Here is a 24,977-nt window from a genome sequence, read left to right on the forward strand (position 1 = left end):
AAGAGAGGTCCGGGACATGCTGGCTTTGGGGGTGATCCAGCCATCGGCCAGCCCTTGGGCCTCGCCGGTGGTGCTGGTCCCCAAAAAGGATGGGTCAGTCCGGTTCTGTGTGGACTATCGGAAGCTCAATGCCATCACTGTATCGGATGCCTACCCCATGCCCAGGCCAGACGAGCTCCTAGACAAGCTGGGAGGAGCTCGGTACCTTACCACCATGGACCTTACAAAGGGCTACTGGCAGGTGCCGCTGGATGCAGATGCCCGGCTGAAATCGGCCTTTATCACCCCTCTGGGGCTCTATGAGTTTCTGACCCTGCCTTTCGGCCTCAAGGGAGCGCCGGCCACCTTCCAGCGCCTGGTGGACCAGCTCCTGAGGGGGATGGAGAGTTTTGCCGTGGCGTATATTGACGACATCTGTGTCTTTAGCCAGACCTGGGAGGACCACGTGTCCCAGGTTAGACAAGTGCTGGACCGACTCCAGGGGGCTGGGCTGACTGTCAAAGCGGAGAAGTGCAAGGTGGGGATGGCTGAAGTATCTTACCTGGGCCATCGGGTGGGGAGCGGCCGCCTAAAGCCAGAACCGGCCAAGGTGGAGGTGATCAGAGACTGGCCCGCTCCCCACACCAAAAAGCAGGTCCAAGCCTTTATTGGGATGGCAGGATACTACCGAAGATTTGTGCCCCACTTTAGCGCCATAGCCACCCCCATCACTGAGCTATGCAAGAAGGGGAAGCCAGACAAGGTGGTCTGGACCGAGCAGTGCCAGGAGGCTTTCCGGGCGCTGAAGGAGGCTCTGGTCAGTGGCCCAGTTCTAGCAAACCCAGACTTTGACAAGCCCTTTGTGGTGTTCACCGACGCCTCCGACACGGGACTGGGGGCGGTGTTAATGCAGGAGGATGAAAAGGGGGAGAGACACCCCATCGTGTATCTGAGCAAGAAGTTGCTACCCCGGGAGCAACACTACGCGGCCATCGAGAAGGAGTGCCTGGCCATGGTGTGGGCCCTCAAGAAACTAGAGCCCTATCTCTTCGGGCGACACTTCACCGTGTACACCGACCACTCTCCCCTGACCTGGCTGCACCAGATGAAAGGAGCCAACGCCAAGCTCCTGAGGTGGAGCCTGCTCCTGCAGGATTACGACATGGATGTGGTCCATGTGAAGGGAAGTGCCAACCTGATAGCGGATGCGCTGTCCCGGAGAGGGGGCCCCGAACTTCCCCAGGTCACTGGTCACAGTGACCCCGCTCAGTTCAGTCTCGAAGGGGGGAGAGATGTGACGATGTGACGCAGCAGGGAGGGGGGAGTGTTGACCTGGGAATGTGCCCTGGGGACGGGAGACCTGAGAGCCTGTCACCTGAGCCAGGAGGGGGAGGGGGAGGTAACACCTCTGCCCGGGGAATGTGGACGGAGGCTGCAGCAGGGAACCTGCTCGGTGGGTTTAGTTTCAGTTTGGGGCTGGGTGGAGGAACACAGGGAACCCCAGGGCTGGGGTCTAAGCTCCCTGCTCTCCCAGAAGGACTTCACTGACGGGCCTTGGGTGTACCCACAAGCTCTGTTTTGGACTGTGTTCCTGTTGTCCAATAAACCTTCTGTTTTACTGGCTGGCTGAGAGTCTCAGTGAATCCCAGGAAGAGGGGTGCAGGGCCTGGACTCCCCCACACTCCGTGACACTGGGAAGTAGCCATTTCCAGTGCCAAGAAATGGCGGCCCTGCCCTGGCGTGAGTGGTTGGTATGGGGAATTGATTCCGTTTATTAGACTCAGCTGCCTTAATTGTCAACTCTGTGAACTCTTTCCCTGTGGATAATTGGTGGCAGAAACCCCCAGCTACTGTGCGTCTCCACTGGGGGTGAGCGTGAGACACTAGAGAGAGACACTCTTATACCAGGGCTTGAGCAACCTGTAAAAGTTAGGTTGGCATAGCTCTGCTGGTCAGGGAGTGAGAAAGCCAGATCCCTGACCGACAGCTATCCCGACGGACGAGGGCATCTGTCGGCGTTGCTGACTTCGTTCAGGGAAGTGGTGTTACCGCTGTGCTGATGGAAATGCTTCTGTGGGTGTACGCGGTGTCCAGACTAGGGGTCCTGCTCGCACAGACTCTGCGGTGTAGACAGAGCCTGGGGCCCTCTCAGTCCCTTGGCCGAGGCAGACCAGGAGTGTTTTGCAGGGCTGTATCCTAGCTAGTGTTAAAGGACCCTGGGCGCTACCTCGTGAGGCTGTCCCAGCCTTCTCCATCCCGTTAGTCCTGCTCTGTTTGGCTCTGGGCCGTCCCGCAGAGTCCTGGGCACACAGCGAGAGATGGGCTGTGCTGGGCCGAGCTCACAGACTAACAGACGGGGGGACAGGCCCAGAGAAAGGAAGCGACTTGGCCAAGGACCCCATGGGGGGTCAGTAGCAGGGTGGGGAGTGGAACCGGAATCCCCTGAGTTCCAGCCCAGTGCCCTGCCCATTTGCCCATGCTGCCTCTTGTTCCAGCGTCTCCCTGCTCCTGCTGCACCAGAGGTCATAAAATCATAGAATATCAGGGTTGGAAGGGACCCCAGAAGGTCATCTAGTCCAACCCCCTGCTCAAAGCAGGACCAATCCCCAACTAAATCATCCCAGCCAGGGCTTTGTCAAGCCTGACCTTAAAAACTTCTAAGGAAGGAGATTCCACCACCTCCATAGGTAACCCATTCCAGTGCTTCACCACCCTCCTAGTGAAAAAGTTTTTCCTAACATCCAACCTAAACCTCCCCCACTGCAAATTGAGACCATTACTCCTTGTTCTCTCATCCGCTACCACTGAGAACAGTCTAGATCCATCCTCTTTGGAACCCCCTCTCAGGTAGTTGAAAGCAGCTATCAAATCCCCCCTCATTCTTCTCTTCCGCAGACTAAACAATCCCAGTTCCCTCAGCCTCTCCTCATAACTCATGTGTTCCAGTCCCCTAATAATTTTTGTTGCCCTCCGCTGGACGCTTTCCAATTTTTCCACATGCTTCTTGTAGTGTGGGGCCCAAAACTGGACACAGTACTCCAGATGAGGCCTCACCAATGTCGAATAGAGGGGAACGATCACGTCCCTCGATCTGCTGGCAATGCCCCTGCATATACAGCCCAAAATGCCATTGGCCTTCTTGGCAACAAGGGCACACTGTTGACTCATATCCAGCTTCTCGTCCACTGTCACCCCTAGGTCCTTTTCTGCAGAACTGCTGCCGAGACATTCGGTCCCTAGTCTGTAGCGGTGCACGGGATTCTTCCGTCCTAAGTGCAGGACTCTGCACTTGTCCTTGTTGAACCTCATCAGATTTCTTTTGGCCCAATCCTCGAATTTGTCTAGGGCCCTCTGTATCCTATCCCTACCCTCCAGCGTATCTACCTCTCCTCCCAGTTTAGTGTCATCTGCAAACTTGCTGAGTGTGCAATCCACACCATCCTCCAGATCATTTATGAAGATATTGAACAAAACCGGCCCCAGAACCGACCCTTGGGGCACTCCACTTGATACCGGCTGCCAACTAGACATGGAGTCATTGATCACTACCCGTTGAGTCCGACAATCTAGCCAGCTTTCTACCCACCTTATAGTCCATTCATCCAGCCCATACTTCTTTAACTTGCTGGCAAGAATACTGTGGGAGACAGTGTCAAAAGCTTTGCTAAAGTCAAGGAACAACACGTCCACTGCTTTCCCCTCATCCACAGAGCCAGTTATCTTGTCATTGAAGGCAATTAGATTAGTCAGGCATGACTTGGCCTTGGTGAATCCATGCTGACTGTTCCTGATCACTTTCCTCTCCTCTAAGTGCTTCAGAATTGATTCCTTGAGGACCTGCTCCATGATTTTTCCAGGGAGTGACGTGAGGCTGACTGGCATGTAGTTCCCCGGATCCTCCTCCTTCCCTTTTTAAAAGATGGGCACTCCATTAGCCTTTTTCCAGTCTTCCAGGACTTCCCCTGATCGCCATGAGTTTTCAAAGATAATGGCCAATGGCTCTGCAATCACATCCACCAACTCCTTTAACACTCTCGGATGCAGCACATCCGGCCCCATGGACTTGTGCTCGTCCAGATTTCTAAATAGTCCCGAACCACTTCTTTCTCCACAGAGGGCTGGTCACCTCCTCCCCATGCTGTGCTGCCCAGTGCAGTAGTCTGGGAGCTGACCTTGTTCGTGAAGACAGAGGCAAAAAAGCATTGAGTATATTAGCTTTTCCACATCCTCTGTCACTAGGTTGCCTCCCTCCTTCAGTAAGGGGCCCACACTTTCCTTGACTTTCTTCTTGTTGCTAACATATCTGAAAAAAGCCTTCTTGTTACTCTTAACATCTCTTGCTAGCTGCACCTCCAGGTGTGATTTGGCCTTCCTAATTTCACTCCTGCATCCCCGAGCAATATTTTTATACTCTTCCCTGGTCATTTGTCCAATCTTCCACTTCTTGTAAGTTTCTTTTTTGTGTTTAAGATCAGCAAGGATTTCACTGTTAAGCCAAGCTGGTCGCCTGCCATATTTACTATTCTTTCTACACATCGGGACGGTTTGTCCCTGTAACCTCACTAAGCATTCTTTAAAATACATCCAGCTCTCTGGACTCCTTTCCCCCTCATATTATTCTCCCAGGGGATCCTGCCCATCAGTTCCCTGAGGGAGTCAAAGTCTGCTTTTCCGAAGTCCAGGGTCCGTATTCAGTCCAAAGCTGGGGTCAGAGCCTGCAGAGAGGGAGGCTATCGGGGGGCCTTGGGCCGGGGGTCTGAGCAGAGGCCCAGCACTTGGCCTCGGGGGAGGCAGGAGCATATTTCAGAGAGGGTTAACAGCGGAGCGAGGCGCCCGCACCTCGCTGCCTTCCCCGGAGTCTGCATTTTTATGCTGATTGGAAGCCTGTGCTGTGTGCGCTGCTGAAATTGAATGTCAGGCTTTTGATTTTGTTGCTGGTCTCTAATGAAATTTGACATTTAATGGTGAGTGCAGCGGCAGCGTGTGTGTGTGTGAGCGGAGCTTGATTAGCGCGCTCTAATTGACAGTAATTAGGCAGCTCCCTGATTGTTTCTAATTCTGCTATTAATTGTAAGGAACAGTATGATTGAGGATAAATTTGGTGCGTTGCTACCGGGGATACGGCTTCTGCAGCTCCGTATCGGCAGCCTCTGAAGCCTAATCTGCTCAGGCTCCTGAGAGGGGCAGCCCAGTCATCGCCTCTGGAGGAGGAGTCCTGTGCTGGGCCTGGGGATGGCTGCCAGCCGCAGCAGAGCACCTGAGTAGGGCCTAGGTGGGGACTCCCAGCAGGTGTGCGCTCCCCAGCCACCACACCTCCCTCCGGGGACAGGGCCCGACTTGTGGAGCAGGGTGGGGCATCCCACGGCCTGCCTGGGGAGTGGGGGGCAGCTGGGAGCTGGGACATCTCTGATGGGTGGGGGCAGACGGGGGTGTTCGGGGCGTCTCTGTGAGGCAGGGTGGGGTGTCGGGCTGTCTCTGTGGAAGGGAGTCAGGCGGGGATGTTCTGGGCATCTCTCAGGGGCAGGGTACGGTATCTGGGGCTGTCTCTGGTGGATGGGAGCAGACGGGGATATTTGAGGTGTCTCTGTGGGACAGGGTGGGGTGTCTGGGGCATCTCTGTGGGACGAGCGGGTGGGGATGTTTGGGATGTCTCTGTGGGACAGGGTGAGGTGTCTGGGGCTGTCTCTGTGGGGCAGAGTGGGGCAACTGGGGCATCCCTGTGGGACAGGAGCAGGCAGAGATGTTCAAGGCATCTCTGTGTGGCAGTGTGGGGTGACCAAGGCTGTCTCGGGGACAGGAGTGGGCAGGGATGTTCGGGGCATCTCTGTGGGGCAGGGTGGGGTGTCTTGGGCTGTCTCGGGCTGTCTCTGTGGGACAGGGTGGAGTGTCTTGGGCTGTCTCTGTGGGAGGGAGTCAGGTGGGTCTGAGCATGGTGGTGCTGAGGTCTCTAAATGTCGCCTTTTCTCTCTCTCTCTCTCTCCATAGCTAACGGCACCTCAGATGCTCTCAGTTCCAGCCCAAATATGTCCAATGCTGCGAGCCCGAAGCTGGAGCCGCCTCCATCCCCTCATGCAAACAGGAAGAAACACCGCAGGAAAAAGAGCACAGGGACAGCCCGCCCTGATGGCCCCAGCACAGCAGCAGAAGGTAGGAAGTGTCTATCATTCTGCTGGGGCAGCCGCAACCAGCCAGTTGTACCTGGGGGAGCCCCGGTCCCCTACGGTACATTGGTGGTGCAAATCCTGAGCTCTCCACCCTTTGATGGAAATGAACTTCCAGCCCAGTTTGTCTGCCCTCACCTTCTCCCCTGCAGCGGGGAGCAGGGACCATGCTCCCGTGCCAGCTGCTGCTCTGGGTATGTATTTGTTTGTTTCTGACACCAGCGGTGGACCTGGGAGGGCCCATAGGAGAGGCTGCCAGACACCTGCCAGTGTAAGATCCTATTTTCATTTGCTTATAAATGTGCTCAACTGTAGCGATTGGAACTTCTCATCCTGAGTGTGAGCTCCCTCCTTCCCCTGCCATTGCTGGTGCCCCCTGTCTCTCCCATGCTCTGCGGTGGCATGCAGGAGGTTAGTCTCTTGGGGGGTGCCATTCTTTGACCTGTTGTTGCTGGCGTGGTGGGCAGGTGCTGGGTCGTGCTTGGTGGCCTTCGATGTACAGGAGATGGTCTGGTAGAGCCTTCTGGCCTTAACTCTGGGACTCTGTCTGGCTGCCTCGGGCCAAGCTTTCTGAGAAAGGTTCAGGAACATGAGAGTTACAAAGCTCTGACATCCATTGCGCTGAGAAGCTCCAGCATCTCCAGGCTTTGGAGTCGGCCTTGACATTTGCCAGGGGAAATTCTGGCCCAAGGGGTTGTCCTGGGGCCAGAAAGGAGCCTTTTGCTCTCCTAGTGAAAATCTGCCCGGACTGCTAAGTTCTCTGTCATCTCCATCTGTAGCAACCAGGCCTGAGCAGGGCTGAGGAATGTAGGGATGGCCAGACTAGATCAGACCTGAGGTCCAGCTAGCCCAGTGCCCGGTGGCAGTGGCAGCTTCAGGTATAAGTGTCCCACAGTAGTAGATGGGGATAAGTTTTCCCCCATGCGAGCTCTCAGCCTGATCTCTCATAGTTACAGGAATCTCTGAGCCTTGAAGCATGAGCTGTAATATCCCTTTCAAAATCGTTAGCTTTCGTTATGACAACTCTGGAAATTCTGGATATCCATATAAACATCCAGTACCTCTTTGAATCTGGCTAGGTTCTTGGCCTCAACAGCTGCCTGGGGCAGGGAGTTCCACAGTCTAAGAGCATTGTGTGGAAAAGTATTTCCCCAGTTTTGAACTTCTCACGTAATTGCATGGAGTGTCCCCTTGTTCCTGTGCTAGGGACAGGGCAAAGAGAAGTTCCCGATCTCCCTTGTCTAGACCAGTTTTTATTTTATAGACCTTTATCATGTCCCTCTTTCTCATCTCCTCTGTACCGTAACAATCCCAGTTATTTCAATCTCTCTTCATAGCTGATTGAGGGCCTGGAAAAACTCTCTCTCCTCTCCCTTCTCTGAGCCCCCGGTAGTTCTGCAAACCCTTTCTGAGATGGGCTGAGTGCTGGTGTGGCACATGGGATGCGGATGCTGCTGCACCATTGATTTATGTCAATCTAGCCATCTAATCTAACCCTAACCCCTCTTCTAATGCGTCCGAACTTCTTGGTGACTTGTCTGATCACAGCAGAGGCCTCCACTCCACTGAGCTGTCTACAGTGAGGCCAGGTCCCATTCCTGGGTTGAGAGTTAATTCAGAACTCGTCCGGTGTACAAGTAGTTACAATGTTCCCCTCCAATGTGCATTTCTCTGCATTTATCGGCATTAAAGTTCATTTGCCAGTGAAGTGTCAGGTACCAAACTTCATTTGTCACTGCCCCTCCCGGCTACCAGAGGCCACGTGGTGCCAGGTGCTGGCACTGAGTGTAGCGGGACTCCTGTCCTGTGTGCTCAGTCCTCATCCTGCTGGTGCCCAGGCTGCAGGCACCTGGAGGAGGGGGAGCAGCTGCCTGCTGCTGCAGTGCAGGGGCTGGGACACCGAGGGCAGGGTAAGGCTGTGGGAGCAGGAGCATAGGGGGATGGTCTGGCCAGGGAGGGACATGCTGGGGGAGACAGGACAGAAAGGTCTGTAACCACTAGCCACACTCCCATCACCAGCCAGGAGTTGAACCCAGGATTTCTGAGTCTCCCAGCATTCCTCTGTTGTCAACAATAGCTGCAAAACTCGCTGGCATGCGTCTAATCCTCCTGCAGCGCTGTTCCCATAGAGGATAACAGCTTTCTACTGCTGCCAGTTACCCAGTTTAGTGCAGTGGCAGAGGTCTGTGCTGTGGATCTAAAGGTCTCAACCCTATTGTGACCCGTGAGGGGTCAGTATTGTTCCACGTGGTGGAATTTTTGTTTTCTCTGTGTGCTTTTTTTAAAACTTACTTTACTAATGTAATTTCCTATGTTAAAAAGAGGATAAGGATGTGAAGCAAAGCACTGAAAAGTTGGGTTAATTCTATTAGTCTCTCTGGATCTCACCCCTTGACTGGGGAAGACAGGGCCATTAATTAGGGCTCAGGGAGGGCCCTGAGCTGCAGTGTTCTCTGTGTAGGACAAAGCCTTTTCCCGCCCCAGGCTGTTTGTGCGGTTGGGGCTGCTCCTAAGGAGAAGCACTGTTTGCTCCCAGGGCTGCAATGCAGTCCAGCCGTAGCCAGCCAGGAGGCCTGTAGCTGAGGGTTGTAGGCCCTGTTCTGCTCAGTCTGAGGCAGCTTCTGTAGCATGGCTGGGAAATGTCTCAGTCACACCTATACTCAACAGAAGCCTCCTGAGCCAAGTCGTGTGTTCCTTCTGGGAGAGCCCAGCTCAGCCCTCCTCTGGGCTGGGACTGGCAGAAGCCTCCTCCCATGCTCAGAGGTCCTCGGGAGAATGGAAGTTACTCCCCTGCACGCCTCCAGGCCCCCTTCCGCACTACTGAGTGCTGGACTCGGCACTGCGTGCGGCGGCCCCAGCCAGTGAGCTCACAGCCGGACAGTCACACGCAGGATGGGCCACGCTGGGAATCCTGGCAGTGGGGGTAATTTGGCATTTGGTGTCTCCGAGGCATTGCATAGGCACTGTCTAGTCCAGTGGCCCGCACCTGGTGCTGCAGCAATAGGTGGAAGAACCCCCAGTTGCCCCCCACGTTAGGTCCCTCCTCCTCTCTCGTAGTCAGAGGTCAATGTAAGCCCTGATGCAGGCGCTGTCATAGCCTCCCAGAATCGCTGCTGTTAGCCATCGCGCTGGCTACGCTGGCTCTCCACCTCAGTGGCCAGGCCCACCTTGAACCGTGACCATGGGGAAGTTTTTCCACTGGGGAAGAAGAATGCTTCAGCTCAACACGGGGGAAGTGAGAGAGCCCCTGGGTGCGAGGGCTGGGCCTTCAGGGACAGAAATGCCTTGCTCAGCAAGGAGCCAGTGTCCTGTCCTGGAGCCATGCTGCCAGAGGGACTGAGGCTGGCTCTCGCCCGCACCGAAGAGCAGGGAGGGCTTGCCAGGAGTTGAGAGGGGAGCGTCCCCCCAAAGCTGTGTTTTGCCAGCTCTGTGGGGTTGCACATTGCAGCTCTGTGTTCTCCAAGGCAGCCTGGATCAGCAGCAGCAGCCCAGACCGCACTAGTGCCTGCCCGCATGGGTGCTGCTTTTTGTCAGACAGGCCCAGGCATGAGGCTTCCGACAGGTCTGCCCGGCTGCCGCCGTGGTTTGCAGGGCAAAGCAGGGCGCTCAGTGTGCCCATGGCTGTGCCTGCAGCAAGTCACTTACGTCAGGGGAAATAATGTTCCCGTGTAGATGGCTGGAGTCCACTTCCCAGAACTGAGACAACCCTCCCCCCGCTGGGCAGTGGCAGACGTCCATGACTGCTGTCCTAAAGTCAGGGCTGCTACCCCATCCTGGCCCTCTGCCTGCCCAGCAGCGTGTGCACATGCTCTGCAGCCCGTTCTCCCTGGCGCGGCCCCTGCCCAGCGTGCTGGCCCCATGTGCTGATGCCAGCTTCTCAGGTTAGCATCCTGGGAAAGTTGGGGAGGTCTGGGATAAATTGCCATCAGTTTATCTCATTTAGGAGGTAATCAGAGCTGGGGACGTGCGGAGCAATTGAATCTTAGTTGTTCTGAAGTATCATAAATCAAACGAGCTGTTGCTTTTTTACATGGTCGCATGTTAAAGAGAGCGGCGTGTCAAGCTGCTAGGGAGCATCAACAAACTATGGCAAGGGTGCCATCGGGCTGCTAGGGTACGGCACCAAACGAGCGAGTGCAGCAGGAGCATCGGGAAGCCGGGGCGCTCCGGGCTTGCCGCACACCTGCCATGCTGGCCAGGGAGAGAGCATCCCCAGACTGGGGAGAGCAGTGTCGGGCTGCGAGGGGCCAACACTGAACTCCGTGGGATGAAGCAGGCCAGGAACTGCCAGCTCAGAGCCCTGCCCAGCAGCCCCAGCCTGTCGCCCTAGGCTCCCCCAGCTGCTCCAGGCCTTTGGCTTGGCTCTCAGCAGCCAGGAGGAGCCCTGACGAGCATGCGAGGGATGTGCTGGCAGCAGGCGCCTTTGCGACACTCCCTAGCCCAGCATCCCCATGGCTGCCAGAGCTCCAGGGATAATGAACTTCTCATGTGCTTAAAGAGTGATGCAGGGTGCATGGCGAGAAGCTGACAGCCCCTTAATGTGCTTCTCAGCGGCGGCAAAACGACGCGCTTTTGTCTTTGTTTTGTAGTTTGAAAACCCGGGGGAAATTGATGGCCAGTAAAGAGCTGTGGTGGGCGCCGGGCGTGATTAATGCGGACTGTCAGGGGCTGTCGGGAGCGCCCATCTCGCTGACTGGAAACACTTCTCTGAGCTGCATTTACCAGCTTGCCGGGGATTACGGCTGCTAGCGCTCAGCTCCTGCCTGCCCCACGCAGACACCGTCACCCGCACGCTCCCCTTCCCCGGAGCCTCTTCGTTCGGCCCTAACGCGGCCCTCCCGTGCGCTCCTCCTCCCATGGCAGGCGGCCGGCCCCAGCCCCCGGGTGGCACTCCTGCTGGCCACCCCCTCCGTCTGCCCCCTCAACCTCGTACGCACGCCTCGCCCCGCTCCCCCCCCGTGTGCGCCTTGGGACAGCCCCCGTGCTCGGTACGTGACCCACCCCTGTGCCTCTTGGTACAACCCCCCCTTCTCTGTATGTACCCCCCGCCCACTGCTGTGTGCTCTTGGTACAACTCCCCTTGCTCCATATGTGCCCAGCCCCCCGTCCCTGTGCGCCCCTTGGTACAACCCCCCCTGCTCCGTGTGTGCCCCACCCCACAACACTTTGTGCCCCTTGGTACGACCCCCCATGCTCTGTGTGTGCCCCACCCCCCACCGCTGTGTGCCCCTTGGTACGACCCCCCTTGCTGCCGGAACAACTCCCCACACCCCTGCATGCACCTCTGCACTGTATGTCCCCATATATGCCCCCCACTGTCTGCTTCCCCTTATGACCCCCTCATCCCTGTGCATGTCCCCCACCCCCTCACTGGGTGCCCCTCCCTCTCACCCCACCATCCCCGTGCACACCCCACGGCCCCCCGCTGTGTGCCCCTCGGCACGACCCCCCTGCACGCCCACCCTCATCGGGCACCTCCCTAGAGGCAGGGGCTGACTGGGCCCTGGAGGGTCTGGCTGGGGGGCTATGCTAGCCGGCAGGTGAGGGCGCTGTTGGTCCTGCGGGAAGCGCAGGGGAGTCTCCGTGGCCAGGCCTGCTGCTGTGGTTCTCCCAGAGGCTTGTCTCGGCGGAGGGGCCTGCTCCCGTTGTACTAATACAGGTTAGAATATTGGGTTTAATGAGCTGCAAAATGAGGCGGCAGCGAGCTGACATTTACGAATGGCGCCTGCATCCTTCTCTTCCCCGACGCCTGCTAATTTGTTGATATCCCAAAGACCTCATCACGATACAGGGACACGCTGGCAGCTTGCAAACAGGCACCCCGCGGCCGCCTGCCAGCCCCAGCCACCGGGCCTGCCGTCTGGCCCTGCCGCTGGGCCTGGGGCAAGAAGCGGGCTGCAGCTCGGCCTCAGCTGGGCCAGAGTGAAACTGTCTGAGCAGGGGCTGCTCCTCCTGCGGCCAGCCATGACCCCGGCAGCACGAGCCCTGGCATCGCACTTCCTCTCCTTCCCGCTGCACCATTAGGACCTTGCCCCTTCCCCCATGGCAAGGCAGCTTGCATGACAGGGTGAATTCAGGGAAGGTCCTGAAGGAGGAGGGGAGGAGTGAGGCACTGGGGGTGTTGGCCGGGGGCGGGCGGGGGCAGGGGCATCTCAGGAGTGGATTCTGCTCCAAGAGGCGGCACTTAATTCTGGGTGTGAATCTCCAATTCCTTGTTCTGTCGGAGGCTCTGCTCCCTTGCTAGGTGTGTTGCTTTGGGTGATGCCACCCGCGCCCCCAGGGGCCCTATGCCCAGCGAGCTGTGGGGGATGCTGTCACGGAGTCCCCGGGCGATGCTCTGAAACTATTCCACACGAAGCCAGTCAGGACTCTGGGAGAGCCTCCTCTCTCTGAGCAGCCTGTCTCCAGGGCAAGAAGCTCACACAGCTTCCACCTTCCTGGGTCTGACCTCGGAGCATTCAGCCTCCTCTGCCCCTCCGTGCGCTTCCCCCAGCGAGTCCGCACAGGCGGGGCTCCTGGCGGGGCCAGAGGGTCCTGCCCCCCAACTCCGCAGTCAGACGGGACTCTCAGCCAGCCAGGAAAACAGAAGTTTATTAGACGACAGGAACATGGTCTAACACAGAGCTTGTAGGTACAGAGAACAGGACCCCTCAGTCAGGTCTGTCTTGGGGGCAGGAAGGCCAGAGCCCAGGTTTGGGCCTCCCTCCATTTCCCCAGCCAGCTCCAAACTGAAACTCTCCAGCCCCTCCTCTCACCTTTGTGTCTTTCCGGGGCCAGGAGGCCACCTGCTCTCTTTGTTCTCCAACGCCTTCAGTTGGCACCTTGCAGAGGAGGGGCCCAGGCCATCAGTTGCCAGGAGACAGGGTGTCGGCCATTCTCTGTGCAGACACCATCACACTGGCCCTCTAGGGCTCTGCAACAATCAGACCCCCTGATCTGCGCACCTAGATACTTAAGAAATGCATAGGGGAAACTGAGGCACTCACACAGTATTCAGAGAGAACATTAAGAACAGTCCCACTTCGTCACAGATGCCACCCCACACCCCCAGGGGCCCTATGCCCAGGATGCTGTGGGTGATGCCACCCCACACCCCAGGGGCCCTATGCCCAGGATGCTGTGGGGAGGGCCAGCATGCTCTGTGGGTTACCACCCTGCATGCCAAGGGGTGGTTGTGTCCTGCATGCTGGGAGTGCAGCCCCCGCAGTCCAGAAGAGAGGGTGCTCAGCACTCCCTTGCGCCTGTGTGCACTGGCCCCTGCGCAGTGCCCACTGCTCCAGGGGAGGGGCACTGTGTTCTCACGCCCACAGCTGCTGCAGCATAGCTTGCCCTGGCAAGTGCCAGGGAGCCCCCTGCTTTACTCTGTGTCTGGGCATGCCCAGGTGGAGGGAGAGCTCTCCGGGGTTGTGCTCTCGCACCTCGGAGGGCAAGGCTCTGGGATCCGTGCAGTCAGGCAGGCCCAAGCAGCCTGGAGGCGTGGCAGATCCCCATTGGGAACCAGCCCAATCCCGCTTTTTCTGTCACCCCCAGCCAGAGCTGGCCCTTCCTTCCTGTGCCCCCTTGGAGGGCCAGGAGTCCCAAGAGCTTCGTCAAGCACCAGCAGCTCCTGATGCTACCAGATGAGCCAGATCCGTCCTCCCGCTGCCTCCTCTCCCAAGCCCCAGGGTGGTCTGGGAGCTGGGCTCTCCCAGCAAGGGCAGGGCAGTCTGCGCTGCCTGACTGCCCCCCTCCCTGGCGGAAGGGAGCTGACTTCCCGGTCCTCCTGCAGGCTCCCTCGGGGCGGCTGGGTCCCTCTACCCCTGTGCTGACTACTTGGTGTTGTGGGGCACTTCCCTTCCCCAGGGCTGGCTCCAGGGGGGTTGCGGGGCTTACCCCAGGGAGCTGTGCTTGACTCGATGGCATGCGTGTTAATTGCGGGTGCCGTGCGCGCCCATCCCATGCCCTGGCTAATTTCGCTCTCAGCTGGAGGACTTGTTGCTGGGCAGCACTGGGGATGGGGTCAGGGGGTTAACGCACATTAACAACGGCAGGTCTCGCCACGCTCTGCTCGGCAGCTCTGCACAGCGCTCAGTCTTCAAAACCTCATCAAAACCTCATCAAGAGGCAGAGAATTGCCTTGTTCATTTCCACTGCCCACTAATTCTAATGGAGCTGGCGTAATACACTCCCACTAGTCCTGCTCTCAGGCTGTCCCAGCCTGTGTGAGGGGCTAGTCCCTGGGATAGCCTCTGCCCCAGCCAGCTGGGGAGTCCCCCCGCCCCACCCCCATCCAGCTAGGAGAGCCCCTCCCCAGGGCTCCCTGTCCCACCCCCATCCAGCTAGGAGAGCCCCTTCCACTAGGGCTTGCTGCCCCACTCCTGATCCAGATGAGATATGGCAGGTCAGGATTGAGGGGCACCAGCAGAGCTGGGGTGGGAGCCCAGGGCAGGGAGAACAGGGGGCTGTGGGTCAGGATTGGGGGGCACCGGCAGCGTAGAGCCCAGGGCGGGGAGAACAGGGGGGCAGTGGGTCAGGTATTGAGTCACTAGCAGTGCGGAGCCCAGGGTGGGAAGAACAGGGGGGCTGTGGGTCAGGATTGGGGGCACTGGCAGCATGCATCCCAGGGCGGGGATAGCAGCAGGGCTGTGAGTCAATCTTGGGGAGTATGGCAGCGTGCAGCCCAGGTTGGGGATAGCAGGGGGGCTGTGGGTCAGGCTTCAGGGCACTGGCAGCGTGGAGCCCAGGGTGGGGAGAACAGACTGCAGGACGCTGTCAGTAGGATGGTGAAGCGGTGGCAGAGCTGGGGAGACATAGACACCTCACCCGTACTCTGGCTCTTGCCAGTGCTCTTCCTCCCCAGTTTTCTCCTCCCAGAATCAGCCCCTGGCTCAAAGGAGGGACCTGCTGTTTAGCTCCTGACGAAGTAGCCGAAGGGCCATCGGGTGTGGGCCAGGCTCCTACATCGTGGCAGCTCCCATGTCAGGACCCTGTGCTAGGGGGCAAGGTCGCCTGGGCCCAGGGATGTGGCCATGCCAGTGTGCCCTAGGGTGCCAGGCCTTGGTCCGTGTCCCTCAGTCACCGCCCACAGGAGGCCCAGCTGCCGAAGGATTCTCCCAGCACTCCCTGCCCCAGCAGCGGAGGGTGCTGTCTGGGCTCAGGGGACCTTCTCCACCTCTGCCTGGCTGGGGAGGAAGGGTCTTGCCGCGCCGGGCTGGCCCTGTTCTTTCCTCTGCTCCTTGATTGTGGGAGCTGTGTGCCCCACACTGATCTGGGCAGGCCCCTCAGCTGTGCCCGCTGTGCTATGATCCCCTCCCGAAGCTCATCCCTCGTGGCTGCTGGGAGCCGCTTCCTGTCCCAGGAGCCTCCCCAGCAAGGATGTCTCCCACTTGGGGGCGGGGAGCACGGCTTCGAGAGGAGCACCGTCCCCATGGGGTCAGCACATGGGCCTTCCCCTGGGAGGGGGCAGACTTGGAGCAGGGGGCCCTGGCAGTGAGCTGGCACCAAGCAGGGCAGTAACTGTTCTCCCAGCTGAGCGGAGTGGGGGTGTTCCCAGCCCCAGGAGCCTGAGAGCTGGCCTGGAGCCCAACACCTACATTCTCCTCTTGGGTTTGAGTCTCATGCCTGCCCTGCCAGGCTGCTGGGAGGGGTCAGGCAGGAACCCGGATCCGGAGGGAAAGGCTCATGGCCATGCTCCGAGGTGTAGCAATAGCCCCCCTGGGGGAACAGCATGCGAGGCGGGAGAGGGTTCCCCACAAGGAGCCCCGAACAGGAAGCCCTGGGCTAGGGCGGGCAGGCAGGCGGCACCTAGGCCTTGCCTACACACACGAGTGCTAGCACTCTGACTTACACCCCTGTGCGGGTGTAGCTACCCCAGCGCGAAGGGCTCGGAGCAGGGGGAGCTGGGCCGTGTGAGGGACAGGGGTAAGCTGTCCGGGTGTGACACCCCTGTGCGGGTGTAGCTACCCCAGCGCGAAGGGCTCGGAGCAGGGGGAGCTGGGCCGTGTGAGGGACAGGGGTAAGCTGTCCGGGTGTGACACCCCTGTGCGGGTGTAGCTACCCCAGCGCGAAGGGCTCGGAGTAGGGGGAGCTGGGCCGTGTGAGGGACAGGGGTAAGCTGTCCGGGTGTGACACCCCTGTGCGGGTGTAGCTACCCCAGCGCGAAGGGCTCGGAGCAGGGGGAGCTGGGCCGTGTGAGGGACAGGGGTAAGCTGTCCGGGTGTGACACCCCTGTGTGGATGTAGCTACCCCAGCGCGAAGGGCTCGGAGCAGGGGGAGCTGGGCCGTGTGAGGGACAGGGGTAAGCTGTCCGGGTGTGACACCCCAGTGTGGATGTAGCTACCCCAGCGCGAAGGGCTCGGAGTAGGGGGAGCTGGGCCGTGTGAGGGACAGGGGTAAGCTGTCCGGGTGTGACACCCCAGTGTGGATGTAGCTACCCCAGCGCGAAGGGCTCGGAGCAGGGGGAGCTGGGCCGTGTGAGGGACAGGGGTAAGCTGTCCGGGTGTGACACCCCTGTGCGGGTGTAGCTACCCCAGCGCGAAGGGCTCGGAGCAGGGGGAGCTGGGCCGTGTGAGGGACAGGGGTAAGCTGTCCGGGTGTGACACCCCTGTGCGGGTGTAGCTACCCCAGCGCGAAGGGCTCGGAGCAGGGGGAGCTGGGCCGTGTGAGGGACAGGGGTAAACTGTCCGGGTGTGACACCCCTGTGCGGGTGTAGCTACCCCAGCGCGAAGGGCTCGGAGCAGGGGGAGCTGGGCCGTGTGAGGGACAGGGGTAAGCTGTCCGGGTGTGACACCCCTGTGCGGGTGTAGCTACCCCAGCGCGAAGGGCTCGGAGCAGGGGGAGCTGGGCCGTGTGAGGGACAGGGGTAAACTGTCCGGCTGTGACACCCCTGTGTGGGTGTAGTTACCCCAGCGCGAAGGGCTCGGCCATGTGCGGGACGGGGGTAAGCTGTCCAGGTCTGAGGCCCCTCTATCCCAGTTTCACTGGAGCCACACTTGGCCTTGGCCGGGTCTAACTCTACCAGTAGAAAGTCACATCCTGACTGACTGAAGAAATCGGTATGGAGCCAGCCCCAGGCTGGCACGCTGGTCAGGCCTCATCTCCGCTGCGGCTTTTGCAATGGTGCAGCTTACCAGATGGACAAGCTCCTCCACCCAGTGGGCCCCAGGGCAGGAGCAGCTGGGATGGTGGCCCGTCAGTACCCAGAAGCAGCCTTCCCGCCCTTGCCGAGACCAGCCCAGTCCTGTTGTCCTGCCCCTGGAGAGGCGCAGAGCCCTGGGTGCTGTTTACCCTCCCTCTCACTGCGGTGGCTCCGCAATGCTGAACTGGTGCTGATTGGTCCCATAGGCAGTTTCTGAGCTAAGTGGGAGCCCCATGGATGGAGAGAGCTGTGCTCCCCCGAGCCGTGGCTGAGGGCTACTTGGCAGACGTTGGCAGGCTGAAGCTGGCTGCTGCTTTGCGGGTCTCTGCCTTGGATGTGTGTAGAACTGCTGTGGTGGGGACCTGCCGTTGCTGCTGGCTGCCTGGCTGGACCCCTCCTCTCCTGGGGCTGCGAGGAGGGGTTGTGAGCCTCACCCAGGACCGAGCTACCAGTCACCCAGCAATGCAGAAGTTGAGTGGGAGTGGCAGTCGGCCCCCCTCTTTCGCTAGGGAGTATCCTGCACAGCTGAAGTGTCTCGGGGTGTCCATCCCGTTTGCCCCTTTGGGAGAGCCTGCTCTGGCCTGCCGCTCACAGGGCCAGGGGCCGAGGGCAGAGAGCAGAGCGAAGGCCACGGGCCCCCATCGCTTCCAGAGCCGGGGCTAGCAGAACCCTGGCGCACTCCAGGCCCAGCCCCTCAACCTCCCTGCTGGCTCTGGAGCTGCGCAGTTGGCTCCCTGCTTTTAATAGAGAACTGGGAAGGCACATTATGGAGATGAGGGTGTTATTTGCATAACGCTAATTAGGTAATTACAAATCATTTTGCTATGAGCTGAAGCGTGTGCTGTGACATACCGTTTATTAGTCATTCCATGCCGGCCCTGCATAGTTCAGTCCTTGGCTGCACTAACTGCTCAGGTTGGGCAATAAACGGTAAACGCTGGCGTCTGGGTGCAGAGATGGGACGTGGACCCTGTGTGAGTTCAGGGTGCGAGCATCCCCACCCCCGGGAACCCCTGTGCCTGGGGGCCCTGAGAAGAAACCCCCACCCCAGCACCAAGGAGTCCCTCAGCAGGGCCCCCTCCACATACCCACCATGGAGACCTTGAGCAGAGCCCCCTTTCTCCCGCATCCACCCCTCCACCCACCCACCAAGGAGTCCCTGAGCACATAAGAACGGCCAGACGGGGTCAGACCAAAGGCTCATCTAGCCCAGTGTCCCATCTTCCGACAGCGGCCAGAGCCAGGTGCCCCAGAGGGAATGAACAGAACAGGGAATCATCCAGTGATCCATCCCATCGCCCATTCCCAGCTTCTGGCAGAGTAGCCCCCCTTGCCTGTGGCACGCTCTGGGGAGCCCCTTACCACTCCCTCTCTCCCCCGCCCCCCGGCAGCCCCCTTGGGTCAGCACTGGGGCCCCCGGCTGAGTCGCAGGGATGGGCAGATCTGGATGCCGATCTCCTCAGAGAACATGGGCACTACCTCCCACCCACCCCTAGCCACGTCTCCCACAGGCCCAGCCCAGCCGCAAGCCCTCCCAGGGCCAGGGTGGCCCCCGCTGGCCCCACCCCCGGCCCCCCTCCCCCAAGGCTCCTGAGCATGGGCTCCTGGGCATTCGTGCGGGGGTGAGGCTACGGCACCCAGCTCAGACCATGGGCTGGGCTCGGGGGGTCCCCACAGGCGCCGTCCTGGGTCTCTGAGCCCCTCCAGCCATGGCCGCGCCCTGTGGGCCTTCCACGGCCTGGTCCAGCCACGGAGACGGGGCTGGGAAGAGCTTCGACAAATATTAGTGACGCAGTGATGGGCGTGGGCGTGACCCAGCCGCACTGGAGGGGGCGGACGAAGGGGAATGGCTTGGAGTGGTGGGGGCTGTGTTCTGGCCAGGCTGGGGGAGGCAGCACCTGCCCGAGGGCTCGCTCTCTAGGCTGGCTCAAAGTGAGCTTGGGCTGTGGCCTTGGTGAGGGGCTGGGCCATACACAGGGACAGCCTCGGCCACCTGTGGACATGGCAGCCCCCATCTGCTGTGCCAACGCAGTGCCCCATCACCCCCCTGTGCCGGCGCAATGACCCCATGTGACGAAGTGGGACTGTTCTTAATGTTTCCTCTGAATAGTGTGGGGGTGCCTCAGTTTCCCCTAGGCAGTTCTCTGATCATTGCAGAGCCCTAGAGGGCACGTGTGGGCAGGGTCTGGACACAGAGGATGGCCGACACCCTGTTTCCTGGCAACTGATGGCCTGGGCCCTTCCCCCCTGCAAGGTGAGAGCTAAAGGGTTGGAGAACAAAGGAATCCGGCTCCTGTCCCGGGGAAAGGAACAAAGCCCAGAGGAGGAGGGGGGGGCTGGAGGGAGTTTCAGTTTGGGGCTGGCTGGAGACATGGAGTGAAGGGCAGACGGGGTTGTCTGGCTCCCTGCCCCCCAAAATGGACCCAGCTGAGGGGTCCGGTTCTCTGCACTTGCAAGCTCTGTTTTACACCATGTCCCTGTCATCTAATAAGCCTCTGTTTTACTGGCTGGCTGAGAGTCCCGTCTGACTGCGGAGTTGGAGGGCAGGACCCTCTGGCTTCCCCAGGACCCTGCCTGGGCGGACTGGCTGTGGGAAGCGCACGGAGGGGCAGAGGAGGCTGAAGGCTCCGAGGTCAGACCCAGGAAGGTGGAGCCGGGGGAGCTGTGTGTCCTGCAGACAGGCTGCTCACAGGAAGGCAACTGCCCCAGAGTCCTGCCTGGCTTCATGGGGAGCAGTTCCAGAGCATCGCCCAGGGACTCCGTGACACCCCATCACCCCCCCGTGCCAGCGCAGTGACCCCTCCCTTCTGTTCCAGAACAAGATGAATCGTTCGAGTTCATCATCGTGTCGCTGACGGGCCAGACCTGGCTTTTTGAGGCCTCAACGTCAGAGGAGCGGGAGCTGTGGGTCCAGGCCATCGAGAGCCAGATCTTGGCCAGCCTCCAGGGCTGCGAGAGCAGCAAGAACAAGGTGAGGGACCCCCTCTCTGCCCAGGCTGGCAGTTGTCCCCCTGTGCCCCACCCTGCCCTGCTTGGGCAGACACCTGCCCCACCACGGTCCCTCCTCTCCTAGCCCTCCCCCCGTCAGCTCCTGCTCCACTCGCCCTACACAGGCCAGGCCCCCTTACACACTGGTGCCTGCCCCCGTGCACCCCAACCTCACCCTGCCTGGGTTGGCTCCTGCCCCACCTGGGTCAATGCTAGCCCCATTGCATCCTCACCCCGGTAAGCGCGTGCCCCACGGTGGTCCTGCCTATGCCACTTCCTGTGTACCCTCCACACCATCCAGGCTGGTGTCTGCCCCTCTTCCCCAACCCTGCCAGAGCTGGCATCACTCACCCGGGCACTCTCCTGCCCCCCGTGCCCTGCCTTGGCTGGAGATAGCTTCCCAGACCCCAGTGCTGTCTGCCCATCTGGTGCCCATCAGAGCGTGGCCCTGGCAGCTGCTCGGTGGGCTGGTCTTGAGGACAGTGATGAGAGGAGACAGGCCCAGGGGGCCAGCCAGCCTCTAATGAGTCGGGGGGGTTTTCTTTCCTGTTCCAGGCTCGGCTGGGCAGCCAGAGCGATGCACTGGCCCTGCAGACGGTCCGCACTGCACGTGGGAACAGCTTCTGCGTGGACTGCGACGCGCCCAGTGAGTGACGCTGCCTGAGGATGGGGCCCTCCCGCCTTGCCCATGGAAGGGGGCGGGTCTGTGCTCCACAGGACCCACGCACTCCACCCAAGGGAAAGGGGGTCTGAGCCCCACAGGGGCCTCCCGCTCTGCCCCAGTGGCCTCACTTTCCCATGGGATCTTACTGCCCAAGGGAGGCAAAAAATGTAGGTCCCTGGATCCCTGTGGGGCTGGTGACTCTGCAGGTTTGGGAGGGGACATGTGGGTCCTGGTAGGGCTGGTGCCCCGTGGGTGGAGGATGGACTTGTGGGTCCCTGGGGTATGTGCTAACCCGCCGCCCTTCCCCGCGCTCTCCTTCCACCCTCCAGACCCTGACTGGGCGAGTCTGAACCTGGGCTCCCTCATGTGCATCGAGTGCTCCGGGATCCACCGTAACCTGGGCACCCACCTGTCCCGGGTGCGCTCCCTGGACCTGGACGACTGGCCTGGCGAGCTCATCATGGTCATGACAGCCATTGGCAACGCGCTGGCCAACGCGGTCTGGGAAGGGGCAGTGGAGGGCTACCAGAAGCCGGGCCCCGAGAACACCAGGTAAGGGGCTGCAGTGGGGAGCCCCAGGTCAGGGGTGGGCCGTGAGCAGAGGGGGGCTGTGGGAGGCAGCCCCGGGGGTCTGCAGCTGGGAAGCCCTGTTGGCCCCAGGGGGTGGGTGTCCCCCTTGGGGGCAGGTGAATCCGGCTGGCAGGTGCTGTGGCTGCCCCCGTGCCGGCTGGCTGTGGAGCGGAAGGGGTTAATGGCGACAGCTTGCCGGCGCCTGCCTGTGGGTCTCAGGGGTGCGTCCCTTTCAGGCCTTGTCTGTCCCTATCGGAGCGTCTCTCCTGTCACTCATCCCGCCACCCAGACAAGAGCCCATTCTGCACCTTATCAGCGGCTGGCGCGGGTCAGGGGGCAGCGGCAGTGAGCATGCTCCGCGCGGGGTATTGATTGCCGCCTGCCAGATGCAGATGGATAGAATGGGAGCAGATAGCAGGGCGCGCGGCGCGCATCGATCGGCCGGCCCGGCAGCCCCCGGCGGCCCAGCCGGCGGCTCAGCCTTTGTCTGCACCAGGCGCGACGGCAGGCGCGATAACGCCGCCCCCTGTGGCACTGGGCAGCTGCGCGCCGAAGCTAACCTTTCCCTGCCGCTGGCCGAGGCCCAGCGCGCCGTGGAGACGCTCCGGGGGACTGCGCCGGCAGGCGGGGCCTGAGAACAGCAGGGTGCATGTACAGAGACAGGGCATGAGTGCCGAGCGGGGGGACACGGGGCACGAGAGCCAGGAAGGTTCACGTGGGGCACGAGTTCTGGGGAGTGTATGTGAAGAGCAGGGGGTTGCACGTGGTGCACAAGCGCGGGGGGTGAAGGGCATGAGGGACAGAGGTCTGCACGTGAGGCACGAGGGGTGCTGCGCAGTAAGGGGCACCAGTGCCATGGGATGGGTACAGGGCTTGAATGCCAGGAGGGGTGCACTCGCATGCGGCACGAGTGCTGGAGGTGCATTCAGGGCACGAGTGCCAGGGTGGTGTGGGGCACAAGCCGCCCCTGCCACGTGGTGCCCCGTGACACTGGTGCCCCCGGTGTGGGGTCCCTCCCTGCAGGGAGGAGAAGGAGCGCTGGATCCGGGCCAAGTATGAGCAGAAGCTGTTCCTGGCTGCCCTGCCGCACTCGGACGTGCCCCTGGGGCAGCAGCTGCTGCGGGCCGTGGTGGAGGACGACGTGCGCCTGGTGGTGACGCTGCTGGCCCATGGCACCAAGGAGGAGGTGAATGAGACCTACGGGGACGGGGATGGGCGCACGGCGCTGCACCTCTCCAGCGCCATGGCCAACGTGGTCTTCACGCAGCTGCTCATATGGGTGAGGAGAAACCCTTCGCTGACCCCGGTCCCCCGGCTCCTGACCCTCGCTGAGCCCCGGTCCCCTGACTCCTGTCCCCCGACTCCTGTCCCCATGCCCCTCGCTGAGCCCCGTTCCCGACCCCCGCCCCTCGCTGAGCCCCGTTCCCGACTCCTGACCCTCCCACCCGTCACTCAGCCCCAGTTCCTCAGCTCCTGACCCCCGCCCTGCGCTGAGCCCCAGTCCTCTGACTCCTGACCCCCGCCCCTCGATGAGCCCGGTTCCCGACTCCTGTCCCCCGTCCCTCACTGAGCCTGGTTCTCAGCTCCTGACCCTCCCACCCCTCACTAATCCCCAGTTCCTCAGCTCCTGACCCCCGCCCCTCGCTGAGCCCCAGTCCCCTGACTCCTGACCTACGCCCCTCACTGAGCCCGGTCCCCCGGCTCCTGTCCCCCTGCCCCTCGCTGACCACGGTCCCCCAGCTCCTCACACCCAGCCCCTCACTGACCCCGGTCCCCCGGCTCCTGTCCCCCACCCCTCGCTGACCCCCAGCTCCTGCCCCCCACCCCTCGCTGACCCCGGTTCCTGGCTCCTGTCCCCCAGCCCCTCACTGACCCCCCAGCTTCCCCTTTCTGCCTTCTCCCATTGTTGATCTCCTGCACCAGCCCCTTTCCAAGTCCCACAACTCCCACCATTTCCGGAAACCCCAGGTGGGGCCCCCCTTCCTGGCCTGCCCCCACTGGCATTGCGTGGCTGTCCCGCTGGCAGCCGCCCGGTGCTGCCTGGCACTGACCTGGTTGCCCCTGGTGTGTTCTCTCCCTGTGCAGTATGGGGTGGACGTGAAGAGCCGGGACGCCCGTGGCCTGACGCCCCTGGCCTACGCCCGGCGAGCTGGCAGCCAGGAGTGCATCGACATCCTCCTGCAGCATGGATGCCCTAGCGACAGCTCCGTGAGCACACTGACCCCCAGCCTGCCCCCCCGCAACGCCAACAACTCCTGCTCGGCGTCCCCGGCTGAGCTGGGCCCCAGCCCCAGCGTCCTCTAGCCACCCTGCTGGGCCGGCCTCCCACTCGGAGCCCCAAGACGGTGCGGGGCTCCCGGCCCCACCAGATGCTGCTGCTGATGAGGGGACCCGCTCTCCCTGCCTTGCCGGGGATCTCACAGGAGCAAAACCGCACTGGGGCTGGCACGGTGCGCCCTGTGGCCGACGACACCAGCTGACTAGCTCCATGTGCAAAGGTGTCCTCGCAGGAGAAGGGGCTCCCCTGCCTTGCACCCCTCCCCTGTATGGGGAGGCAGTTCCTGTGCACCCTCCCTGCCCCCCACCTGCTACAGAGAGACATTCCCTGTGTGCCCCCCTCACCTGGTACAGAGAGACATTCCCTGTGTGCCCCCCTCCACCTGGTACAGAGAGACAGTCCCTGTGTGCCCCCCCCCCGACCTGGTGCAGAAACACAGTCCCTGTGTGCCCCCCCCCCACCTGGCACAGAGAGACAGTCCCTGTGTGCCCTCCCCCTCCCCCCAACCTGGTGCAGAAACACAGTGCCTGTGTGCCCCCCCCCACCTGGCACAGAGAGACAGTCCCTGTGTGCCCCCCCCCGACCTGGTGCAGAAACACAGTGCCTGTCTGCCCCCCCACCTGGTACAGAGAGACAGTGCCTGTCTGCCCTCAACCCTGTACATAGAGATCGTCTGTGTGCCCCCCACCCCTGGTACAGAGACACCGTTCCTGTGTGCCCCCCCCCAACGCGGTACAGAGAGAGTCCCTGTGCACCCCTGCACACCTCACCCTGTACAGAGAGAGAGTTCCTGCCTGCCCCCACTGCCCCCCCCCACCTGGTACAGAGACAGTTCCGGTGCGCCCCCCATACAGGGAGGCAGTCCTGTGTACCCCTGCCCCCCTCCCCCATACAGGGAGGCAGTCCCTGTGTACCCCTGCCCCCCTCCCCCATACAGGGAGGCAGTCCTGGTGCACCCCCTCCCCTGCCCCCCTCCCCCATACAGGGAGGCAGTCCCTGTGTACCCCTGCCCCCCTCCCCCATACAGGGAGGCAGTCCCTGTGTACCCCTGCCCCCTCCCCCATACAGGGAGGCAGTTCTGGTGCACCCCCTCCCCTGCCCCCCTCCCCCATACAGGGAGGCAGTCCCTGTGTACCCCTGCCCCCTCCCCCATACAGGGAGGCAGTTCTGGTGCACCCCCTCCCCTGCCCCCCTCCCCCATACAGGGAGGCAGTCCCTGTG

The 24,977-nt window shown here is 61.1% G+C and overlaps 1 protein-coding gene across 2 annotated transcripts in view; it reads left to right on the top strand.

Annotated features, from left to right (window-relative positions):
• The window catches only part of AGAP3 (ArfGAP with GTPase domain, ankyrin repeat and PH domain 3), a 244,918-nt gene extending 220,771 nt beyond the window's left edge, over positions 1-24,147 (top strand). For both annotated transcript variants that reach the window (XM_074946654.1, XM_074946656.1), the window contains 6 exons: positions 5,965-6,126; positions 20,073-20,227; positions 20,800-20,890; positions 21,238-21,460; positions 22,502-22,757; positions 23,564-24,147. In XM_074946654.1, coding sequence (XP_074802755.1) covers positions 5,965-6,126; positions 20,073-20,227; positions 20,800-20,890; positions 21,238-21,460; positions 22,502-22,757; positions 23,564-23,782 — 1,106 coding nt within the window. In that variant the 3' untranslated portion in view covers positions 23,783-24,147. The remainder of the gene's footprint in view (positions 1-5,964; positions 6,127-20,072; positions 20,228-20,799; positions 20,891-21,237; positions 21,461-22,501; positions 22,758-23,563) is intronic.
• The last annotated feature ends 830 nt before the right edge of the window (positions 24,148-24,977 follow it).

Source organism: Natator depressus, chromosome 2 (genome assembly GCF_965152275.1).
Source record: "Natator depressus isolate rNatDep1 chromosome 2, rNatDep2.hap1, whole genome shotgun sequence".
NCBI lineage: Eukaryota > Metazoa > Chordata > Testudines > Cheloniidae > Natator > Natator depressus.